The following is a 25,870-nucleotide window of genomic DNA, read 5'->3' as shown; positions in this document are numbered from 1 at the left end:
CTCCATCCAACCTCACTGAGCTTGAGCTGTTTTGCAAGGAGGAATGGGGAAAAAATTCAATCTCTCGATGTGCAAAACTGATAGAGACATACCCCAAGCGACTTACAGCTGTAATCGCAGCAAAAGGTGGCGCTACAAAGTATTAACTTAAGGTGGCTGAATAATTTTGCACGCCCAATTTTTCAGTTTTTGATTTGTTAAAAAAGTTTGAAATATCCAATAAATGTCATTCCACTTCATGATTGTGTCCCACTTGTTGTTGATTCTTCACAAAAAAATACTGTTTTATATCTTTATGTTTGAAGCCTGAAATGTGGCAAAAGGTCGCAAAGTTCAAGGGGGCCGAATACTTTCGCAAGGCACTGTATTTGACCAATATTATTTTGTAATTATAAAATAATTCATCTTTTGTCTCTGTTTTCACAGTTTTTCCGTCAATTCGCAAGTGGATAAATCTCACCAGAGAAATTATCAGAGCGCGGGAAACAGTGCCACTGCCTCAGTATGTGTAGCACATGTTTCTGATGCTGTCTGGAACAAAGAGTATGACTTGTTGCCGCCATAGCATTTGATTGATTGATGCCCGCAAGCATTTGGTCTCCCTTGATTTAAAACCTCTTGCGGCTCGGTCTCCCGCTAGCGTTCCACTACGACAACATCCGGTGAAATCGCAGAGCGTGAAATTCTAAATTCTAAAATTGCAATATTAAACATGAATGAAAATACAAGTGTTTTACATAATTTAAAAGCTTAACTAATTCAACCGCATGTCAGATTTCAAAAAGGCTTTATGGCGAAGGCATACCATGCGATTATCTGAGGACATCGCCCCACATCAAAATACTTTTTCAAACCAGCACAGGTGTCACAAAATAACAAATAGCGATAAAATAAATCACTTACCTTTGAATATCATACTCTGTTTCTAATCCCAAGGGTCCCAGCTACACAATGAATGGTCATTTTGTTTGATAAAGTTCTTCTTTACATTCAAAAAAGTCTAGTTTAGTTGGCGCTATTGATTTCAGTAATAAACTCGTTCAACTTGCAAACAAACAAATCCACAAAGTTACCGGTAAAGTTTTCCAAACAAGTCAAATGATGTTTCTAATTAATCCTCAGGTACTCTAATAGCTAAATAAATGATCATATTTAAGATGGAGAATAGTATTTTCAATAGGGAAGATAAATAACGAAGAGTGCACACCTCATTCACGTATGCAACAAGACTACTTTTCTAATGAGGGACACCTTGGATAAACTACAACTCCTTGTTCGTCAAGAAACAAGCCTGAAACCCTGTCTAAAGACTGTTGACATCTAGTGGAAGCCATGGTAACTGCAATCTGGGTCCTATTTATTTGTATATCCCATAGGCTAGCATTGAAATGGCCTGTGACCTCAAAAATACATTTTCCGGATGGATTATCCTCGGGTTTTCGCCTGCCATATAATTTCTGTTAAACTCACAGACATAATTTTTTAAAATTAGAAACATCAGAGTGTTTTCTATCCAATGCTACCAATTATATGCATATTCTAGTTTCTGGGACTGAGTAACAGGCAGTTTTCAGCGTTCCATACCATAGCACCTTCCAAGTTCATCACTAAGCTAAGGACCCTGGGACTGAACAGCTCCCTCTGCAACTGGATCCTTTACATCCTGACGGGCAAACCCCAAGTGATGAGGGTAGGCAACAACACATCCTCCACGCTGACCCTCAACACAGGAGCCCCTCAGGCTTGCATGATCTGTCCCCTCCTGCAGTCCCTGTTCACCCATGACTGCATGGCCACACACGACTCCAACAGGCTCAACATTAAGTTTGCAGACAACATAACGGTGGTAGGCCTGATCACCCCCGACAATAAGACAGCCTATAGGGAGGAGGTCAGACCTGGCAGTGTGGTGCCAGGACAACAACCTCTCCCTCAACGTGGGCAAGACAAATGAGCTTATCTCACAGGTTTACATACACGCCCCCATTCACATCGATAGGGCTGTTGTGAAGAGCACCATAGCAACACCCACCCATAGCACTAGCTACAGCAGGTGGAAGTTGAAGTCACAATTCCTGACAATTAATCCTAGTAAAGATGTCCTGTCTTAGGTCAGTTAGGGTCACCACTTTATTTTAAGAATGTGAAATGTCAGAATAATAGTATAAAGAATTATTATTTCAGCTTTTATTTCTTTTATCACATTCCCAGTGGCTCAGAGGTTTACATCCACTCAATTAGTATTTGGTAGCATTGCCTTTAAATTGTTTAACTTGGGTCAAACGTTTTGGGAAGCCTTCCACAACCTTCCCACAATAAGTTGGGTGAATTTTGGCCCATTCCTCCTGACAGAGCTGGTGTAACTGAGTCAGGTTTGTAGGCCTCCTTGCTCCCATATTCTTTTTCAGTTCTGCCCACACATTTTCTATAGGATTAAGGTCAGGGCTTTGTGATGGCCACTCCAATACTTTGACTTTGTTGTCCTTAAGCCATTTTGCCACATCTTTGGAAGTATGCTTGGGGTCTTTGTCCATTTGGATGACCCATTTGTGACCAAGCTTTAACTTCCTGACTGATGTCTTGAGATCTTGCTTCAGTATATCCACATAATTTTACTGCCTCATGATGCCATCTATTTTGTGCACCAGTCCCTCCTGCAGCAAAGCAACCCCACAACATGATGCTGCCACCCTCGTGCTTCACGGTTGGGATGGTGTTCTTCGGCTTGCAAGCCTCCCCCTTTTTCCTCCAAACATAATGATGGTCATTATGGCAAAACAGTTTAATCAGTTTAATTTGGTTTCATCAGACCAGAGGACATTTCTCCAAAAAGTACGATCTTTGTCCCCATGTGCAAACCGTAGTCTGGCTTTTCTTATGGCGGTTTTGGAGCAGTGGCTTCTGCCTTGCTGAGCGGCCTTTCAGGTTATGTCAATATTGGACTTGTTTTACTGTGGACATAGATACTTTTGTACCAATTTCCTCCAACATCTTCACAAGGTCTTTTGCTGTTGTTCTGGGATTGATTTGCACATTTCGCACCAGAGTACGCTCATCTCTAGGAGACAGAACACGTCTCCTTCCTGAGCGGTATGACGGCTTTGTGGTCCCATGGTGTTTATACTTGCGTACTATTGTTTGTACAGATGAACGTGGTACCTTCAGGCATTTGGAAATTGCTCCCAAGATGAACCAGACTTGTGGCGGATACTTTTTCTTCTGAGGTCTTAGCTAATTTCTTTTGATTCTCCCATAATGTCAAGCAAAGAGGCACTGAATTTAAAGGTAGGCCTTGAAATACATCCACAGGTACACCTCCAATTGACTCAAATGATGTAATTTAGCCTATGAGAAGGTTCTAAAGCCATGACATCATTTTCTGGAAGTTTCCAAGCTGTTAAAAGGCACAGTCAACTTAGTATATATAAACTTCTGACCCACTGGAATTGTGATACAGTGAATTATAAGTCAGATAATATGTCTGTAAACAATTGTTGGGAAGAAAAATGACTTGTGTCATGCACAAAGTTGATGTCCCGACTGACTTGCCAAAACTATAGTTTGTTGACAAGAAATTTATGGAGTGGTTGAAAAACGAATTTTAATGACTCCAACATAAGTGTATGTAAACTTCCGACTTCAACTGTATATTGCACTGGTCATCCCCAAAGTCCGCATTTCCTTCCAGTTCTCTGCTGCCAGTGACTGGAATGAATTGCAAAAATCTCTGAAGCTGGAATCTTATATCTCTCTCTCTCTAACTTTAAGCATCAGCTGTCAGAGCAGCTTACCGATCACTGTACACAGCCAATCGATAAATAGCACACCTCATCCACATATTATTACTTACCCTCTTGCTCTTTTGCACCCCAGTATCTCTACATCATCATCTGCACATCTATCACTCCAGTATTAATGCTAAATTGTATTTATTTTCACCTCTAGGGCCTATTTATTGCCTACCTCCCTACGCTTCTACATTTGCACACACTGTACAAGGTTTTTCTATTTTTCTTTTCTTTTGTGTTATTGACTGTACGTTTGTTTATGTGTAACTCTGTGTTGTTGTTTTTGTCGCACTGCTTTGCTTTATCTTGGCCCGGTCGCAGTTGTAAATGAGAACTTGTTCTCAACTGGCCTACCTGGTTAAATAAGGATCAAATAAACAAAATAAAAACATCTGTGGCATTGTGGCATTGCACATTTTAGAGTGGCCTTTTATTGCCCCCAGCACAAGGTGCACCTGTGTAATGATCGTGCTGTTTATTAATCAGCTTCTTGATATGCCACACCTGTAAGGTGGATGGAATATCTTGGCAAAGGAGAAATACTCACTAACAGGGATGTAAACAAATCTATTCACATAATTTGAGAGAAATAAGCTTTTTGTGTGTATGGAAACTTTCTTGGATCGTTTTACGTTTTGCGTTTATATTTTTGTTCAGTATATATATATATATATATATATATATATATATATATATATATATATAAAACATAAGTTATACCACTCTTACAGCCTACATTTGAGATCCATTTTCTTTACATTTGTACAGCAGTAGGACCAATCTACCTTATTTTATTAGGGCTCTAAAGCAATACTAGTTGTGCCACCCCATGGATTTAAAATGCAGCCTCTGGCATGTCATCTGGAGCCGGGCCTTCCTGGCATTAATAGCAAACACCCTACGCATTGCGCCAATAGGGTTAACCCACTTGGTGGGAATTATAGCGTGGCATACAGCAAGGATTGCTACAGTATAATACTCACACTATTTGAATTCAATGTCTCATTTCAGTCAAGTACAGTAGTACCCTACCAGCAGCCTATGTAGGCCTACAACATGACAGCATTACACAGTTAAACCCTCAAATGACTGTTCGATTTGAGCAGGGCGCACCTCCCTCACCGGCTTCGCCTGGTCATGTGACAGAAAATAGTCGTGTTCAACACGGGCCAACTTAATCAAATCCCCTCTATGTTCCAGTTGCCCTAGTGCTGGGATTTCCATAGAGATAGATAGAGAACTCTTGTGCCCAAAATACCATTTTAGTATGGGCAACGCCATTAAGGACTTACACCATTTTGGGTGGGACTTCCTATGGGTCGAGGAAGGATGACATAATTCCATCTGTGTCATAAGGAGGGATCAGTCAACCTTGGCTTTATACCTGTACAAACAACACACTCCAGGTGGGAGTTTACCAACTCATAGAAGTAGAAGAAGAAGAAAATGTACTACTTCAAAATGGGGATGGCCTCAATGGCGCTGCCAATGCGCTCACAGATGACACAATGGGACAGATATAATGGGGCATCCTCTAATTATTTCTATGGGGATTTCTGAAATATCAGCTGGTGGACATATTGGATTTCGCCGGAAGTCGCATTTCATAATAATAATTATGATACATTTTATTCATGCCTTTCAAGATACCCAATAAAATAGCAAAAATAAACATGACAATAATTAAAGTAAAGTGCATTACAACTAGAGTGGCAAAGCTTAAACATTTGAAGTAATAATTACTTTTCATTGACTTTGAATTCAACTTACTATAAGTATTTGGGGTTTTCAGTCAGCATGATGCATCGTTCAGAAACATACATCTCTTTTCCATAAAATATGTTCTAATTTTCAAACAAGGTTTAATTGGGGATGTAGATAAAGCATTTTTATCAAAAGCAATCACTTTTGTATGTGAAAACCTGGTTCCAAAATAAACGCCATCATTTTTCACCCAGTGTAAAGTCCTCCCACCCAGGCGCCCAAGCCAGCTTAATCGAATCCCCTCAATGGTTATATTGTGGGATGAAACCAGTCACAGGAGGTTGGTGGCAACTTAATTGGGGAGGACGGTATTTTATTTCCTCATTTCCTCATTTCCTCAAGCTGATCCTGAAGTCAACGATTCCCAGGCAAGGTCATTTGACATGGAGCTCAGTCAGCTGTCTCTGCTCCAGCATCTTTTCATGGTGTTTATTAGGCTTGGTTTTAACAGGATGAAGGTGCTGCTAACTGTGAGTCATTCCAGAATCTGTATCATTCATTTATGAGATGGGAGGCAACCAGTGGATCTTGGCACTGAGTTTTGGAAGAGAGTGCCAGTAAGTAAACAACATATTGCCTAGTTGATTTCTGAGAGAATGAATGTGTGCATATAGCTACAGGAAATGTGAAGGTTATGGTCAGTGAGTGAGGAGAGAGTGACACTGACAGACAAATGCACTTGGTTGCTGTGTCAATCCACACACTGAGCAGTGACTCTCTCTCTAGCCAGGATGGAGAGGTTTAGGTCCAGTGCTTGGCAACATGGTCCTATGCTGGTTTTCTTTCAGGGCAGGGTAAAAGTGTGAATTTTTACTGCAAATATTTTAAGGGCTTCTATCTTTCTGTCTGTCTGATGCCAGATGGAACATGATACAGACATGGGCAGTGGTCCAGTGATTTAATCTCTCCTTTTTTGAAAGGTAACATTTGTTGTATGCTTTTTCTTGTGTGCACACTGCATCACGGAACCAACTCCACTGCTTGGCAGTTTACAATATATCCCATTTGCTATCAGGATATTCAAAGCTAATGCTTCAGCGCCATCAAGTGGAGCTACATTAAATTACACTTAAACAAACAAAAAATCATTGAGATTTCGGTAAATCCTCCTAAGTGTAGACCCCACTCTGTACATAATATCCCCCATAATACAACTTGCTGAGAGTCGTACCACAAAATCACATAATTTTGTAACAGGAAATGAAAAGCATAATGGATATACATTTTTTTTAAACAACAACAAAGAAACACCATCCATGGACCTTGATTGAGATGATGAATGTTCTATTTAAAACTGCAGATAGTATCCCTACACACACACACACACACATACACACACACACACACACACACACACACACACACACACACACACACACACACACACACACACACACACACACACACACACACACACACACATACACACACACACACACACACACACACACACACACACACACACACACACACACACACACACACACACACACACACCAACACACACACACACACACACACCAACACACACACACACACACACACACACACACACACTAATGACTTACACCCACACACATGAACACACACATGCACATTTACACTCTATCGTTAAGTGGTAATTTAGTATATGGGCTCACAGAAATCAATGATTTTCAAATATAAAACCGCCTTGTAATCAATTGCATTTGCCGGTTAAAGTATATCAATGGGGATTACTTGACCAAATTTGGAACATTGCTTTGGCTCAAGAGATACATTCTGTTATCTGAGAATTCCAATTTACTGAAAGAACCATGTGGGCTCATCAGGGCCAATGTCACATTCCCTTTATTCAGGTCCTCCTAATTTATCTTTTGACCACTGACTGCAATTACTGTACCTGCTCTTCTGTTTTGATCATGTCATATTAATTTTGCTGTGGTTAATATTGGTACTTTTCTTTTTTCACTTCTCTTTAATAACAAACCCAGGTTTTCTTTTATGCAGTGGTGTTTAAAGCCACCCCCTAACAATGTGATCAATCACATTTACAAACATCTACATCCTATTTGTTTGTATTGCTCAATAATCTTTCACTTATCTCTGATTTCCAGCTAATTGAAACCTGAACATCAGTTCCAGACTTTCAGGGATGGTTGTTTAAGGACATGTATTTTCTTTGTTATTGTGAACTGTGTGATGAATCTGGCACCTCTAAGGGTCACGCCTGGTATCACCTCTGGTATCACCTCTGGTATCACCTGCCACTGTCCATCTTGATACACTATTCCACTTCTCTATTGAAGGTTGAGATATCAGAGAGCAGATACTCTATCAGCCTTTAGTGAGATTATTTATGCCCCCAATTTAACTTTGTGTGACTCGTTTGATTCAGGTTGAAGGTGAAAGGTTCAGCTGTCTCCTCTACTGTCTGTGTCTATTGAATAAACTGACCCAGCAATGCTTTGTTCTGGGAAGAGTCTTTTTGATCCCAGTGCAATTTACAGTTAATTTATACATGTAAAAAACAAATATCAATTACCAGTTCTGATATTCAGAGATGGAGTAAACTATCTAGGGAGATACTAGGGATACGCCTACTTTCCTCCTATTCTTGCCAGCTATCCGTCATTTTTGAACCACGTACTGTATTGGGAGAGAAAAATGGAACAATAACCAGTTTTCCCCTGGACAAATGAGGCTCAGAGGCTGGCATGCAGGCAGACAACTAGGAGGATCGGCAGACAGATGAATAAACGTACAAATTATAGACAGATTGACAAACTAACCTTACTCATTGACTACTGTGTGAGTTTACCAGTGAAAGTGGCCATGCAGTAGACATGCATTGCATCAGCCAATGATGTCACTTCACCAAGATCTTTAGAACAGCTATTGAAAGACTCCTATGTCTGTGGGGAGAAAATAAAGGTTGAAATAAAAGATCCCATTTAATCTGATTGCAAAAAAATCTATGCAACAGACCTTTCCCAGACACGCCCAACAGCCCTGTGAAAAACCTTTACGCTTTTAATTAGCAACATAACTCGTTTTTAACTGGAATAAATAACTCCATCTGTATCATAGGAGACACCCTGGAAGTATAATTGTCTTAATTGGCATCATTCACACAAACATTTCTTTTTATTGTATCATGTTTAAATGGCAATGCCATTTTTAATAACACATGCCCTACAGCACAAAAGCTGATGCATCCTTGTCTGAACCTGAATGCAGGGTTTGATTTCACTTTGACAATGAATTCCTAATGACAATGTGCCCGGTTCAATAATATTGTGGTTTTGTTTCTATGCCTATCTTATAATCCTGTGTTGTGTAAGACAGTTCAGCCTGGGTCATTTCTGTGAGGCTTACCCTTGTAGACAACCCTATAACCAGAGCCATGCAGTCACATGACCCAGACTGATCTCCTGATAGATTGGGTCAATAGATGGGTCTGTCCCTCTACCTCTGTCTTGTGGATATGCTTGCAAGTGGCAACATAGGTGTGGGCAACAGTAAAAATGGAGTCGTTTGTAAACAAACACACTGTAAACATTACTATGGCTGATTCAATTGAATTTCAGCCATTCCAAGTGAGAGGATTAGACTAATCCTTTGTATTTATGTGTACGCTGTGTACAGGATTACTTTATAATGTATCTGTAATGCACAGTGGACACTCTGCGGTCCAACTCATCGCAAACCATCTCAAATGGGTTGAGGTCGGGTGATTGTGGAGGCCAGGTCATCTGATGCAGCACCCAATCACTCTCCTTCTTGGTCAAATAGCCCTTAGACAGCTTGGAGGTGTGTTGGGTCATAGTCCCACTAAGCGCAAACCAGATGGGATGGCGTATCACTGCAGAATGCTATGGTAGCCATGTTGGTTAAGTGTACCTTGAACTCTAAATAAATCACAGACAGTGTCACCAGCAAAGCACTCCCACCCCATCACACCTCCTCCTCCATGTTGCACGGTGGGAACCACACATGGGGAGATCATCCGTTCAACTACTCTACGTCTCACAAAGACACAGCGGTTTTAACCAAAATCTCAAATTTGGACTCACCAGACCAACAGACAGAATGTCAATTGCTCGTGTTTCTTGACCCATGCAAGTCTCTTCTTATTATTGGTGTCCTTTAGTAGTGGTTTCTTTGCAGAAATTGGACCATGAAGTCCTGATTCACGCAGTCTCTGAACAGTTGATGTTGATATGTGTCTGTTACTTGAACTCTGTGAATAATTTATTTGGGCTGCAATTTCTGAGGCTGGTAATTCTAATTAACTTATCCTATGCAGTAGAGGTAACTCTGGGTCTTCCTTTCCTGTGGCAGTCATCATGAGAGCCAGTTTCATCATAGTGCTTCATGGTTTTTGCGACTGCACTTGAAGAAACTTTAAAAGTTCTTGAAATGTTCTGCATTGACTGACCTTCAGGTTTTAAAGTAAGGATGGACTGTCGTTTCTCTTTGGTTATTTTAGCTGTTCTTGCCATAATATGGACTTGGTCTTTTACCAAATAGGGCATTCATCTGTATACCACCCGTACCTTGTCACAACACAACCGATTGACTCAAACGCATTAATGAACTTTTAACAAGGCACACCTGTTAATTGAAATGCATTCCAGGTGACTACCTCATGAATCTGGTTGAGAGAATGCCAAGAGTGTGCAAAGCTGTCATAAAGGCAAAGGGTGGCTACTTTGAAGAATCTCAAATGAAACATTTGTTTTTGATTTAACACTTTTTTGGTTACTACTTGATTCCATATGTGTTATTTCATAGTTTGGATGTCTTCACTATTATTCTACAATATAGAAAATAGTAAAAATAAAGAGAAATCCTTGAATGAGTAGGTGTGTCCCAACTTTTGACTGGTACATTATGTCTGACTTTAAGCACTGCAGTCCGTTTCACGGGCGTAGGCGGGAACAAAGTGATTCATGGCTACATCAAGATTAGGGAATGCAGTTTTTGCTGGCTAGACAACATAAATCTCATTTGTGTCTATAGCACTTCCAATTGTTTTTATAGAAACAAAGAAGTTGTGTTTATAATGTCTTCCCTAATGCTGCTTTTTAAAAATATGTTTTAAATTGGCTCACAACAGAGGGTGTGCGGTAATAGTATTGATTAATGACATTGAAATGTCACACCTAGCTGCTCTGATTGGCCAGGGTGGAGACTGGAAACATTTGATTGGTTAAATGCAACACGGATCACATGAAGAATCAAAAGCTAGTGGTACGAGTAGCATCTCATTAAAATAGCACTTAAATGTCTTGTGAGAGAAATCATTCACATTGAGCGTCTAAAGGTGTGATCGATACCGTAACAATATTTCGAATGGAAAGAACTGGGAGGTGATTTTCACATGCAGACACACACTCATGACTCACACATGCACACGAAGACACACACACACACACAGACATTTACACTCTGTTGGTAATTTAGTCCAATCTAGTACAGGCTTAACAGAATGGACAGCAGAGACAGAATACAATATGACATTTTATTAAATAGTTTAGGCAATGGCCTCACACCGAGGGAAGATCCTCGGAGCCAGATGACATGATGGCAGGTAGCCCTATGCGGGGCTGCTGGCATCGACACCCTGCTGGGAGAAAGGAGTTCCAATGACAGGCCTCATGAGGTTATTACAGCTGGTGGTGGTAGGGAGGTGGAGGGTTGTATAGGCTCTCAGAAATCAATAATTTTCAAGTGTAAAACTGCCTTGTAATCAATTGCATTTGCCGGTTAAAGTGAATCAATGGGGATTACTTGACCAAATGTGGAACATCGATTTGGCTCAAGAGACACAGTCCATTCTGTTATCTGAGAATTCTAATTTACTGAAAGAACCATGTGGGCTCATCAGGGCAAATGTCACATTCCCTTTATTCAAGTCCTCCCAAGTTCTCTATTGATCACTGATTTTGCCAGTAGACCTACCTGGACTCCCATTATGATCATGAGTCATATTCACTCTTCTGTGGTTAATATTGGTACGTTTTCTTTTTTCACTTCTCTTTAATAACAAACCCAGGGTGTTTTATTGCTGGGGTGTTTAGAAGCACCCCCCTAACAATGTAATCAATCACATTAGCAAACAGGGGCGCCGGAAAACGTGTGGCGAGGCAACATTTGCCACAGCCCTTTTCAATCAGGCGCCACACCACTTTGATTTAGTTGAATCAAATATATAGACGCAATGCGTTAAAAAGAGGGGCAGAGTTATGTTTTTTATTGTACCAATTTTGTCATGATTTGTCTAATTGCACACAATTTCTCTGTCCTTCACATCGGAGTGCTGCTGCAGGCTCTTTGCTTTCTTAACCAATGATTTATATATGCCATAGATGACTTACAGGGGGCTCTGTTTTGAAGCCACCATGCTTCCATCTTGGCACTCCTCCACCGTTGTAAAACATATTTTGGAAGCTGTAGAAATGCATTTATTAAAGTATACATTTGTTTTTGCCACGTTTATTCTATTACAGACTCCTTAATGCAGACTTTTAACTGATATTGTGTGAGCTAAACATAAAAATAGAACATTTTAAAAATTTATTTTGGAAGTTCTAATTTTACTGTCCCCACTACAACAACAAAAACAATTCAATTCATGTAATTTTATCCTTATAACATTTATTTTAAATACTGTAGAATTCCATTCATTCCTATGAAACACGGTCTCCGTGTGAAACTCGGTCTAGGGGGGCCCCCCCTGGGTGCACGTTTTGGTTGTTGCTCTAGCACTACACAGCTGATTCTTATAATCAAATCTTGACAATGAGTTGGTTATTTGAATTAGCTGTGTAGTGCTAGGGCAAAAACCAAAATGTGCACCCAGGTGGGGCCCCAGGACCAAGTTTGGGAAACTCTGCCATGGAGGATTGTTTCTTCTGGGGCCTGCCAACATGGCCAACCAGTAGCTTTAAAGCATTTCACTGGCCAATACACAGCATCATCAATCCAGGGTTTATATTCATCATTGGTCTTGACCAATATGATTCACTGAAATAGCAGGTCACGCGGGCCTGCACAAATCTCAAGGTGCACTTTACACTTCCCCTCTGTATTTATTTAGCAAACATGATAGCACATTACTCCTGACAGACACAAGCAAAAACTATTACAGAAATTTAGCAGCCCTTACACCTAAACATTAGCGATCTGACATGCTGTATTGGTTTCTAAGCTGACATATGGAATTGTTTTAAAATGGTCAGATCATTTAGCTATTGGATTTAGAATTTTAGGACCCATTTAGCACCCCACACACCATCACACCTCCTCCATGCTTCACGGTGGGAACCACACATGCAGAGATCATCCATTCACCTACTCTGCATCTCAAAGACACAGCGGTTTAAAATTTGGACTCATCAGACCAAAGGACAGATTTCCACCGGTCTAATGTCCATTGCTGGTGTTTCTTGACCCTCTGTTGCAGAGGTAACTCTGGGTCTTCCCTTCCTGTGGCAGTCCCCATGAGAGCCAGTTTCATCATAGTGCTTGATGGTTTTTGTGACTGCACTTCATGAAACTTTAAAAGTTCTTGACATTTTCCGCATTGACTGACCTCCATGTCTTAAAGTAATGATGGACTGTCGTTTCTCTGGTTATTTGAGCTGTTCTTGCCATAATATGGACATGGTCTCTTACCAAATAGGGCTTTCTTCTGTACATCACCCCTACTTTGTCACAACACAACTGATTGGCTCAAACACATTAGAAGGAAAGAAATTCCACAAACTAACTTTTAACAAGGCACACCTGTTAATTTAAATGCATTCCAGGTGACTACCTCATGAAGCTGGTTGAATGCCAAGAGTGTGCAAAGCTGTCATCAAGGCAAAGGGTGGCTACTCCGAAGAATCTAAAACATATTTTGATTTGTTTAACACTTTTCTGGTTACTACATGATTCCATATGTGTCTTCACTATTATTCTACAATATAGAAAATAGTAAAAATAAAGAGAAATCCTTGAATGAGTAGGTGTGTCCCAACTTTTGACTGGTACATTATGTCTGACTTTAAGCACTGCAGTCCGTTTCACGGGCGTAGGCGGGAACAAAGTGATTCATGGCTACATCAAGATTAGGGAATGCAGTTTTTTCTGGCTAGACAACATAAATCTCATTTGTGTCTATAAGCACTTCCAATTGTTTTTATAGAAACAAAGAAGGTGTGTTTATAATGTTTTCCCTCATGCTGCTTTTTAAAAATATTTGTTTATTTGGCCCTGGAATGAGTAGGTGTGTCCAAACTTTTGACTGGTAGTGTCAATTTTTAATACATATTTAACCGTTTTGGGGCAGGCACAAAACTACCTCCATACTTCCATTCATTTTTTCAAACGGTACCAGTTACCTTCAGACGAGTCACATGACACTTATGGGGGTTGTAAGAGCAAAATGGATAACACTACTGTGCCCGTGATTATCTCCCCTTTCCACAGTGGGGAGATTCGGAAGCTAAACAAAAGTGTTAAACACCGCTGTAGCTCGGCCACCTTCCACCGCGGATGCGGAAGTCCGCCAAAGGCAGATGCGATAGATTGAGATGCAGCCCATGAAAACAAAAGCTCTAGCTTAATTTGATGGATTTTGATGGGGATTTTTGTATTATGTTACTTAGATTGATGCATCTGTGTGTCAATAGACTCATGTTTAATTAGGCCTACAGTTGCATAGGGCAGGACTACACGATGTAAAACTGCATGAAGCAAGCTCAGCGTTGTGAGTTGTATTGTCCAATCATGTTGCTTTCTCTGTGTATAGGAAACCCACCTAGTCCCCTTCTTTAAAATATAATTCATAAGAGCAAGTACAAGTTTGCTGCAGTTTTACAGGGTTTTCATCCTCCTCAAGGCCAGGAGTTTTTTTTAACAATGTGACCTGATTAGAAAAACTCTGGTCCCATCATAGCCCATATTCAAACTTTTTACAACAGATTTATCACGTCATAGAGTATAAGGTCCAAGGTTTTACCTGGTTAGGTTACCAGATCAGGAAAAACAACTGCCCCAGAATGTTCAGTTTGCCACACCACTCTGGGACCTGAGGTGCCATCTCTGTTAGCAAGCATCTACATCCTGTAAATAGTCAACTTGTTTGTATTGCTCAATAATCTTACCCTTATCCATGATTTGCAGTAAATCCCCAGTGCCCAGCTAATTGACCCGGAACATCCGTTCCAGACTTTCAGATATGGTCGCTTAAGAATTTTCTTTGTCTTGATAAATCTGGCACTTCTAGTATCACATCTGGTATCACCTCTGGTATCACCTGCCACTCTCCATCTTGATGCACTATTCCACTTCTCTATTGAAGGTTGAGATATCAGAGAGCAGATACTCCATCAGCCTTTAGTGAGATTATTTATGCCCCCAGTTTAATTTTGTATAGCTTGTTTGGTGCAGGTTGAAGGTGAACGGTTCAGCTGTCTCCTCTAATGTCTGTGTCTATTAAATATAATAACCCAAAAATGCATTGTTCTGGGAAGAGTCTCTTGGATCACAGTGCAATTTACAGTTCATTTATACATGTAAAATATTTTAAAAATCAATGACCAGTTCTGATATTCAGAGACGGAGTAAACTATCTAGGGAGATACGTGGGATAAGACTACTTTTCTTCTATTCTTCCCAGCTATTCGTCATCATTGAAACATACTGTATTGGGAGAGAAAATAATTGTTTTAGCCTAGAACAAGAACCAATTTTTCCCAGGGCATATTAGGCTCAGAGGCTGGCACATAGGCAGACAGGTAGGAAGATCAGTAGACAGATGGATAAACATAAATAATATAGACAGATTGACAGACTAACCTTACTCATAGATTAGGTGTGAGCTCACCAGTGAAAGTGTCCATGCAGTAGACATGCATGCATCAGCCAGTCACTCCGTCGAGACCTTCGGTGCAGCTGTGCTTCTATGTCTGGGGGTGAGAGGTCAGCTGAGGTAAGGTTGAAATAAAAGGTCCAGTTTAATCTGAATGCAACCAATCAACTCCCCCAAAGATCTTGCCCAGACACACCCAAAAGCCCTGTTAGAAAGGTTAAGCTCTTAATAAGCATCAGGTTTTACATGACTAGTTTTTAACTGTCATAAATAACTACATATCTATCCTAGAAGTCACCCTGGATGAACAGTGCCTTCGGGAAGTATTCAAACCCATTCACCTTTTCCACATTTTGTTACATTACAGCCTTATTCTAAAATAGATTTTTTTATTTTTTATAAAAAAATCCTCAGCAATCTACACACAACTCCATAATGATGAAGGGAAAACAGGTTTTTAGAAATGTTTGCCAATGTATTACATATAAAAAACAGAAATACTCAATAAGTATTGAGATTCTTTGCTATGAGACTTGAAATTAAGTTCAGGTGCATCCTGTTTCCATTTATCATCCTTGAGATGTTTCTACAACTTGATTGAAGTCCACCTGTGGTAAATTAAAATGATTGGACATGATTTGGAAAGGCACACACCTGTCTATATAAGGTTTCACAGCTGACAGTGCATGTCAAAGTAAAAACCAAGCCATGAGGTCAAAGGAATTGTCCCTAGAGCTCAAAGACAGGATAGTGTCGAGGCACAGATCTGGAGAAGAGTACCAAAAAATGCCTGCAGCATTGAAGGTCCCCAAGGACACAATGGCCTCAATCATTCTTAAACAGAAGAAGTTAGGAACTACCAATACTTCCTAGAGATGGCAGCCCGGCCAAACTGAGCAATTGGGGGAGAAGGGCATTGGGAGAAGGGAGGTGACCAAGAAGCTCTGGAGTTCTTCTGTGGAGATGGGAGAACCTTCCAGAAGGACAACCATCTCTGCAGCACTCCACCAATCAGGCCTTTATGGTAGAGGGGCCAGACGGAAGTCACTCCTAAGTAAAAGGCACATGACAGCCTATTTGGAGATTGCCAAAAGGCACCGAAAGACTCTCAGACCATGAGAAACAAGATTCTCTGGTCTGATGAAACCAAGATTCAACTCTTTGGCCTGAATGCCGAGAATTACGTCTGGAGGAAACCTGGCACCATCCCTTTGGTGAAGCACGGTGGTGGCAGCATCATGTTGTGGGCATGTTTTTCAGTGGAAGTGACTGAGAGACTAGTCAGGATCGAGGGAAAGATGAACGGAGCAAAGTACAGAGAGATCTGATGAAAACCTGCTCAGAACCTCTGGGGAGACTGGGGAGAAGGTTCACCTTCCAACAGGACAACGATCCTAAGCACACAGCCAAGACAATGCAGGGGTGGCTTCTGGACAAGTCTTTGAATGTTCTTGAGTGGCCCAGCCAGAGCCCAGACTTGAACCTGATCGAACATCTCTGGAGAGACCTGAAAATAGCTGTGCATCAACGCTCTCCATCTAACCTGCCAGTAGCTAGTAGTGTCATACCCAAGAAGACTCAAGGCTGTAATCGCTGCCAAAGGTGCTTCAAAAAAGTAATGAGTAAAGGGTCTGAATACGTATGTAAATTTGTTCTTATTTTTAATAATTAGCAAACATTTCTACAAACCTGTTTTTGTATTGTCATGATGGGGTATTGTGTGTAGATTGATGATGGGGGGGGACATTTAAATCCATTTTAAAATTGGCTGTAACTAGGGCTGCCAGGAACATGTGATACAGCAAAGCAAGTGCAACTGCTGCCCATTGGGAAGCAATAGTGGAAAGCACCTTGATACAACACCGTTGCACTGGTCATTCACACATGTTAGCTACAGTAATTGGAATTTCAATCAAATGTATTTATAAAGCCCTTTTTACGTCACCATTTTACATCAACCAATGTCACAAGTGCTGTACAGAAACATCTCAATCTAAAATCATGTGATTAATATGGAGTTGGAACATTGCTGAGGGCACATTCTTCCATTCAGCTACAAGAGCATTGGTGAAGTTGGGCTCTGATGTTGGGCGATTAGATATTTCTAGCTGTTGTACATATGTATATAATGGTGTTTTATATCATCTATTATACAAGTGTACTGAGAAGTAACTGATTCCAGCTGCATCAGAAACCAGTAAAGTGTTGACTTCAACTTCTGGATCAATTCACTGTGATATTCATGAAATGTATTTGGATAAACTAGCTTCAATCTTACTTCTAAAACAAGTCATGCAGGGAGCTGGTGTATCATTTAAACTTTAATTTGTTGGCAAATAAACATGCTTTAATAAAACCGATTAGTCAGTCAATGTAGCAAATAAGTAGATATGCCTTGTATTCAAGACAGTTTATTTGCTCCGGAAACCGAGGCGAGTTTACACAGCAGTATGAAGGAACAGTAATGTATGACATATATACAGTAGAAGAAAAATATACTACTAACGTTTATAATATATGATAAAAAATATTAGCTATAGTGGAATAGTTATGTCTGAAACACACTCTCGTCAATCAGAATTATGTAGGGAGATAGGAAAAACACCCCAAATAATGTCTAGCGGTGAAGTATCCCTTTAATTAACCAGAGCCATGCTGCCGTTGTTGCCAGCTAGCCAGCATAAACTAGCTAGCTGGGAAGAGCATGGCTTATCAGGACAACTGACTGAACCGAATCCATTCATCTCCACTCGAGTCTCAGTTGCGCAACATACGTCATCAATTTGGGAATCAGGCGTGTCCATATAGCTGCTCCCATGTTCCCTGAAAACTGGAACATCTGGTTGTTGGGTATTTGGAACATACTAGACAAAGATGGATATACTGACAAGATACACTACATGACCAAATGTATGTGGACACCTGCTCGTCGAACATCAATCAAATATCAATCAAATTGATTTGCAACATGTCTAAATAGCTCAAATGCTGCAGTTGTCCTTCAATAGATTCAATATGCGTGTTACACGTAATGTACGTTATGTAACCATACCAAACATAACATATTTAATTTGATTGTCTCAGATTTACATTTAGCCTATTATGTTACGTCTAGTCTATTAGACCAGTCTGCTACATTAGATGAATTTGATCATGCCACACTTCATTCATACAGGAAGCTCCTTTTGACGAAGGTGGAGACAGGAGACATTTGATTGGTTAAACCACACGGTTCACGTGAAGACTCAACTGCTGGGGGCGGGACTCACGAGGAGTATCTCATTAAATAGCCCTTGGATGTCTTGAGAGAACATTCACATGAGCCGTCGAAAGGGTTGATACTGTAACAACATTTAGAATGGAAACAACTGGGAGGTGATATTCCGAAGGTATTCAGTGTGTTTATTCTCTGTTCTTCAAGCCAATTACAGATGGACTTTATTAGAGTGATTTTGGAGTGAATATTCCGTAAGTAACCTACGCTTATTCTTATTTTTTACGTTTATTTCGTTTTTTTTCTCACAAATTAGGGCTACTTCGAATGAAATGTGTTTGTCCATGTGTTTAGTTTTTATAGCTCGTTAACTGGGTCGTTCTACAAAAACAATGGCTTTCCTGTCCCACAAGTGTTTGACTGACAATGTTTTTTTGTTTAAATTGAAGTGTTTTAAGTTAAATTACAAACAATTTTATTCATGTTGTAGAACAGGATCAGTAGCATTAAATTGGCTAATCTCTGGGGTCATGAGTAGAGGTCTAGAGACATACTTTGTGTTTAAAAAAAAATGTTTCTCTTTAAATGTCCTAATACAGAAGTAATTAGCTTTATTTAGTTGACTACTTAACTATTACTAATGTAAAATAATTTCAGGGAATAGCTGCCTCAATTCCATATCACTGATGTTAGCATACGCTTTTTTTATAAAAATATAAAAAATAATAAAAAATCAACATCCCTTACAACTTTTTCCTGGGTCAAATGTTCATTGGAGGCAGGGCCTTTTTTTTTTTTAAGCACATCGTAGGTGTACGTTCTAGAAATTTGGTCATTTCATGCAAGGCCTTAAGATGTGTCAATGGTTTTATAGTCAGGGGAAAGGACATTTTAATTGATCAAATCATATGATTAAGTGATTTTATTTACATTTTAAGAATTGTGGTTCAAGCTACTATGGGTGCCATTTTTAGCTATGGATCTTGTCTGCAGATTTGTCACAGTCACTGGTGTTTATAGTGTTACCTTCACTGGTGTTACACTAACTTTACACATGCCTAAGTAAGTTATTACTAATTAAAACGGCTTCTTAAAATGTATGCTACATCCTAAACTTCCATAGTGTATTTTGGGTTTTAATCATCTCAGAAACTCAAAAAAATGTAATCTTGTATAAGTGTGTCAGATGCTCATTCCGGTTATTTCTGTCTGTCAATGAGATTAGGGTTTTAACAGTATTTTTATAGATTGAGTATTACATTTGGTGTTTTTCTTGTTCTTCTTTTCTAGAACAACTTTTAGCTCTGCTCCATACAACATCCAGTCTGAGAATGAACTGTACACAGTAAGTGTTCACTAATCCATTGGATCTCACCAACACATTTGTAGATGTTATATATTTTTTTTTGGGGGGGGGGGTGCATCCCCATTTCTCAACATAATTTTCTCCTTCCATCTTCAGAGTGCTTCATGCGTTTGTCGGCCACTCCATACCCCAGCAGTCTGCCATGCCAGTGGACCTCGCCATGCGACTGTGCCTGAGCCAGAGCCTGCCCCTCTGTCGTCTACAGGGTGTGTCCCCTCTGAAGGTCCTGAGACCTCACCTTCACACCAGAGACTACCGGTCCCCCAGAGCCAGCCTTCACACTGCTGCGCCGCACTCCTCATCTTCATCCTCCTCCTCCCCAGAGCGGTCTGAGACCAAGAGCTGTGTGCGCAGGAGCAGTGCCAGCCCTAAGAAGAAGCGTGTAGTGTTTGCTGATACTAAGGGGCTGTCTCTCACTGCAGTGCGACTATACATCCCAGACAACTCCTTTTCCACGACCCAGAGGGCTGACTCTTCTTCCCCCTCTACCTCCTCCCCTCCTATCAGACCGCAGGGCCTGTGGCCGGGTCCTGCCGGTGGGAAGCAGCAGCTCTTGAGATTAAGTCTGGCCTTCCCCCAACCCATGGCAGACTTCAAGACCTTCCAAGCCCGCCTGCAGGAGGTCCTGGTGCAGCTGGAGAGCTGCAGTGTGACTGAGCGATCACTGAGTGGCACCGTGCGTGTCTGCAATGTCAGCTTTGAGAAGACTGTGTACGTGCGAGTAACCTTTGACTCGTGGCGAAGCCACCAGGACATCCCCTGTTCCTACCTGCAGCAGCGCTACGGGGCCACTGAGACTGACAAGTTTGCCTTTGATGTCCCTCTCCCACAAAACCTGGATCCCAGCGAGCGTCTGGAGTTCTGTGTGTTGTTCCGGCCAGGCAGCGGGGCCGCGCTGCGTTGGGACAACAACGGGGGACAGAACTACTGTGTGTGTGTAGAGCCTGAGGGGGCTGGGTATAGTAAAGCCCCGGTACAGCGCCGCATCACCACTCCCCGCTCCCTCCAACGTCCCCCCTCATGGCCAAGGAGTGGGGGAACCAGCCTGAAGAGCCCCCTTTACCCTGAACTCTCCCACCCCTCAGAAGCCTTCATCAGCCAGAGTTCAGGGTGACTGGATAACTGTCACTTTCTGGTAGAGTGAACTCTCCCTAGTTTGGTCAGGAAGTGAGCCAGCCTTGCCATTTCTGATTCAGGTGTGGATCTAAGTAGCTGTCTCAACTGCCAGCTGGGCAATCTGTGGCTTAGAAAATGTGCAATGTTAAACCTGATTTTAATCTTGATCGAGGAAGTGACTCATTGAATTGACTGTTAAAATGGAATGACCCCATCTGATGGTAGAGGTTAGGAGGACTACAGTGTGTTCCTTTGTAGTGGCCCTTAACATCCACGGCTCATCTGAGCCCCAACTAATGTGAAATTGATTTGCACCATTGTATTTCTTACAGAATATAGTCCTGTGTTACTTTATTTTTTTAACCCATTTCAGTGGGTGAGTTTCCCAGCACCAAGATCATAATAAGTTATTATTTTAGTGTATCTAGGCTTCTGGGAAACGCCCAGAGGTTTTTGTTTCTCGGTGTATATGATGGACTAATTGTACAAACTCAATGCCCTCCCACTGAGGCTGGATGTTCTTTATAACTGCCATGCAGACTCCAACTTCAGCCACCCTGACTGGCCTTTGAACAAATGTAATATGTGCTTTGAGTTTTTATTAAACATTTGAAAATAATATTAAGTTCTCATTCTAGTACTTGCACATATCACTTGTCAACTGCTGAATTGTAATTACTTTGCCACTACGGCTGATTTTTATTGCCTCCCTCCTTACTTCATTTGCACACACTGTACACAGATTTTCTAGTGTTATTGACTGTGCGTTTGTTTGTAATTGTTTTTGTCGCTCTGCTTCTTCTTTGCCAGGTCGCAGTTGTAAATGAGAACTTGTTCTCAACTGGCCTACCTGGTTAAATAAAGGTGAAGTAAATAAATTCTAACTTTATGGATAGCTAAACAGACAATATACCACCCTCCAGTTTCCTATACTAGTTATTAGACATCTAAGCTAACCCCTACTATAAGCACGTATACCAAAATGAGCAACTCAAATGAGCCTACTTTGACAAATGTGGATGGAATCTTGCGCATTCTTTCTGTCACATGAATGGAATGCAGTAGGAACAGGATTTTGTCCAAAGCCGATGAACAGCAGCGTTTTAAAACTAATCAAGCTTTTTAAGTTAAAAAAAAAGGGGGTAACATTAAGTATTAGAACATGAAGGACAAACAATACGGCATCAATACACTATCAAACATGTATCAGTCTTTCCACAACAGAGCCATCCTTGTGAGGGTGTGTGTGCATGATAGTGATAATGTCCGTTTCCTTTTTCATGATCACAATCTTGTGAAATCCAAACCCTCCAAGATGTTCCCCAATAGCTGTCCCTCAATCATTCCAGACCCCTCCCACCCCCCAGAAGAAAAAGACAATTAATTCCATTCCCCACCCCCAAGAACCCCGAACTAAAAAGGAAACAAAATACATTGAAAACAAAGGACAACAAATCATAACAGCAATGCCAACTGTATATGTTTGTGTGCACGTCTGGCACTATTACATGTGTGTTCTTGTATGTGTTTATTTGAATGAGAGTGTGGGTATATGCACGTGTACAAACACCTGCATGGCATCAGCCTCAGGCAAACTGACATTAGTTGTAAAAACACTGCCACTTAGCGTCATTAAAATGTACTTTTGTTTAATTTAGACTTTTTTCCCCCTTGATCTTTTGACCATCATTCTCTCTCACACAGAAACTCCACTCCCACTTGTCTCCAATTCCACATACCAATCCTCAGCTTCCCTCAGCCCATCCCATCTATCTCTGCTGGGACACCCACTTTGTGTTTCTACGCAACACATATCTTTCAACTATGCTATGATTAACGTACAATTTTAATCTATCTAATCGAATAGAATCTACAGATTGCGTGTTGAAGAGAAATACTTTTAGGAAGAGTATTAGTATATTAGTAATTGACTGACCCGGTCTCTCCAGATCTCCTAACAGTACTATTTCTAGGATCAATTTTAGATCAATGATATGCATTTTCAGCCATTCCTGAACCAGAAACAGGCTACCTGAGGGTAATACCAAAATAAATGGTCTATTGATTCTGTATCCTCAACAAAATCTGCAGAGCTTCGATGATTTTATGCCCCAAATATTCAACATTTTGTTGGTGGCAAGGATTCTATATAATTTTAGCTAAAAATCACGAAGTCTTGAATCTTGCGTTGTTTAATATATCAACTCATACACCCTGTACCATGGAATCGGTACATCAAAAATCTCTTCCCAACTATTTTGCAATCTGTATGGCACAGTTGTCACCATCCTAACTAATCACGCTTTTGAGTTGTGTCCACATTAGTATATAAGTCAGGTGTGCAGTTTGCTTATGCTTCCACTACCAAACACTATCTAAAGGCTTGTTATTGCGCTCTACATCAACAAGGCTCAGATTTCCCTGGGTGTCTTCCTATCTGCCACATCATGCATTCCAAACAGCCTATGTCAATGGATGTTCTGGGTGTAGGAGTGATACAATGGCATGCCTCCACATGAGCCACCTTGACTGACACGCCCAACTATCTGCAGTACTGTTGGGTAATGCTGTAGAGCCTCCGGCAACGTGAACATCAGCTCACTTGGGCGGTAGAAACACAGCAAGTGGTTTGTTACCATGGCAGCATTGGAGCCTGTGTTTGTTTACATGTTAGGGTGGAGTCACCATGTGTTCGGAATAGAGAGTGATGTGAGTCTGCTTTCATTTGTTCTCTCTTACCCCCCCAGGACTATAATGTCCTTGGGCTTAAGATGTTGTGAATTGTTCCAGGTAGATAGGTCAGCCTGAAACTAGTGTGTGGATCTCACATTGTATGGTCAGCATGAAAGGTGATGCCATGAGTCATGACCCCTCCCCACAAAACATAAACATGATAGTTCTCTATTTCCAAATACAACTCAAAAGGCAGCATGTGTCCGCTATTGTATGTTCTGACCAGCATGGACTTGGAACATTTCATATTATTCTGTATGTATATCCGAGACACTCCATTTAGTATGATATATGTTTCGTATTGTATGTATTAATTTGTGGATATCCATCAGCCATTTCGTATGATATGTTACAAATTTGCAAAGCGTACAATATGTTATGACTTGGCGAAACCTACTATATGTTATGAATTTGCAAAATGTATGATATGTTACAAATTCTAGCTAGCTGGCAAATGTTAGCTTGGCTAGGGGTTAAGTTTAGGAGTTAGGTTAAATGGTTAGGGGAAGAGTTAGCTAAATGCAAAGTAACTAAAAGTAGTAAGTAGTTGAAAAGTTGCAAAAATTGTAAAGTTGTCTGTGGGCCTCCCGAGTGACACAGCAGTCTAAGGCACTGCATCGCAGTGGCATCACTACAGACCCGGGTTTGATCCCGGGCTGTGTCGGAGAGAACCATGAGGGGGTACACAATTGGCCCAGTTGTCCGTGATGAGATTCGAACTTGTGTTGTATTTTCCCACCCATCCACCTCGACCAATCACCCCACTAGATTTTGCCTTAAGGTAACCATCTCTTATGTAACCAAACATAACATACAGGTATCATACTAATTTGAGAGTCCTGGATTTACATTTACTGTGTTACGTCTGACGTCTGAGACCAGGCTGTTCTGGCAGGCTGGTACAGGTAGGCCTACATGTTGTGGAATGTTCCAAGTTCCAACCTCACAATGAAACGGCACATGCTGTTCCATATAACAGAAACACTACATATTACCCAATAATTATGCCAAGTTAAAATGTCTGGACATGTGTAAAGCTCTCCCAATTAAATGTCAGTCCGTGTTTTTTTTCTAAAATGCAGGCCAGTAAATTTGCCCGCCAACCAGTCTGCTTCACAGTGCCATTCTGAAAGCTCCCCTGTTGAGTCTAGTGTTGTCCCACCTGAATGCTTCTAACATTTATGAACCACTCGCTAAACAGAGGGTTTATGTTGCTGTGTGAAGTGTTTTTGTCGCTTATTGCTGCCGCTCTTCACCATGACAAGAGGAAGAGGGGGAACGCTCTTTTGTCTGTGAGCTCTTTTGTCAGCAGCACACCTGAGATGGGCCTGAGCAGACAAACAGAGAACTGGTAACATTGCGTTCCACAGTTTGTCAGGTGTTCAAATATGTTGTGCATGTTCCTCTCAAAGTGCAGGACTTGTCACTAGGATATATGAAAACATTGGTTCCCTCTACTGGGGGTTTGAATGTTGGCCTGCATAGTACAATATTTGGGCCCTGTTTGAATTATAATCTCTTTGGCTCCCTCTTTCTTTACTTCCATAGTGGACAGTTATCCAAATAGAGAGACAGTGACACTAGTGCGAGTTTCTCAATCTTTATTAAGTTTCATCTGTTACTTAGTTTATCATCCAAACAATCTCAAATATAAATAAATCCAAGAGTACAGTAGAACGAAGTGTGTTACTGGCTGGTAGGTCGCGAGTTACTGGCTGGTAGGAGCGAGTTACTGGCTGGTAGGAGCGAGTTTCTGGCTGGTAGGTCACAACCAGATATAGTACACAACAGGTAACATCAAAAGCTGACAAGCAAATAGATTCAACTCAAAAGTAATGACTTGAAAAGATAAGGTGGTTTTAGTGGGGAAAGCAATTGAACAAGGAGCTACCTGGAACACTGAAGGAGCAGCGGTGGAAAAAGCACTAAATTGTCATACTTAAGGAAAAGTAAAGATACCAGAAAATGACTCTAGTGAAAGTCACCAAGTAAAATACTACTTGAGTAAAAGTCTAAAAGTATTTGGTTTTAAATATACTTAAGTA

The 25,870-nt window shown here is 40.8% G+C and overlaps 1 protein-coding gene across 1 annotated transcript; it reads left to right on the top strand.

Moving 5' to 3' along the window:
* Positions 1-18,706: 18,706 nt before the first annotated feature.
* On the top strand, positions 18,707-21,711 carry LOC109867911 (protein phosphatase 1 regulatory subunit 3C-B-like). The gene is made up of 3 exons (XM_020457238.2): positions 18,707-18,864; positions 19,901-19,955; positions 20,073-21,711. Exons 2-3 carry the CDS (start codon positions 19,942-19,944, stop codon positions 21,088-21,090), a joined length of 1,032 nt encoding a protein of 343 aa, XP_020312827.1. The 5' UTR covers positions 18,707-18,864; positions 19,901-19,941; the 3' UTR covers positions 21,091-21,711.
* Positions 21,712-25,870: the final 4,159 nt, after the last annotated feature.

This window comes from Oncorhynchus kisutch, linkage group LG23, assembly GCF_002021735.2.
Source record: "Oncorhynchus kisutch isolate 150728-3 linkage group LG23, Okis_V2, whole genome shotgun sequence".
NCBI lineage: Eukaryota > Metazoa > Chordata > Actinopteri > Salmoniformes > Salmonidae > Oncorhynchus > Oncorhynchus kisutch.
The sequence above is the reverse complement of the archived record's forward strand: the minus strand, read 5'-3'. Positions and strand labels throughout refer to the sequence as shown.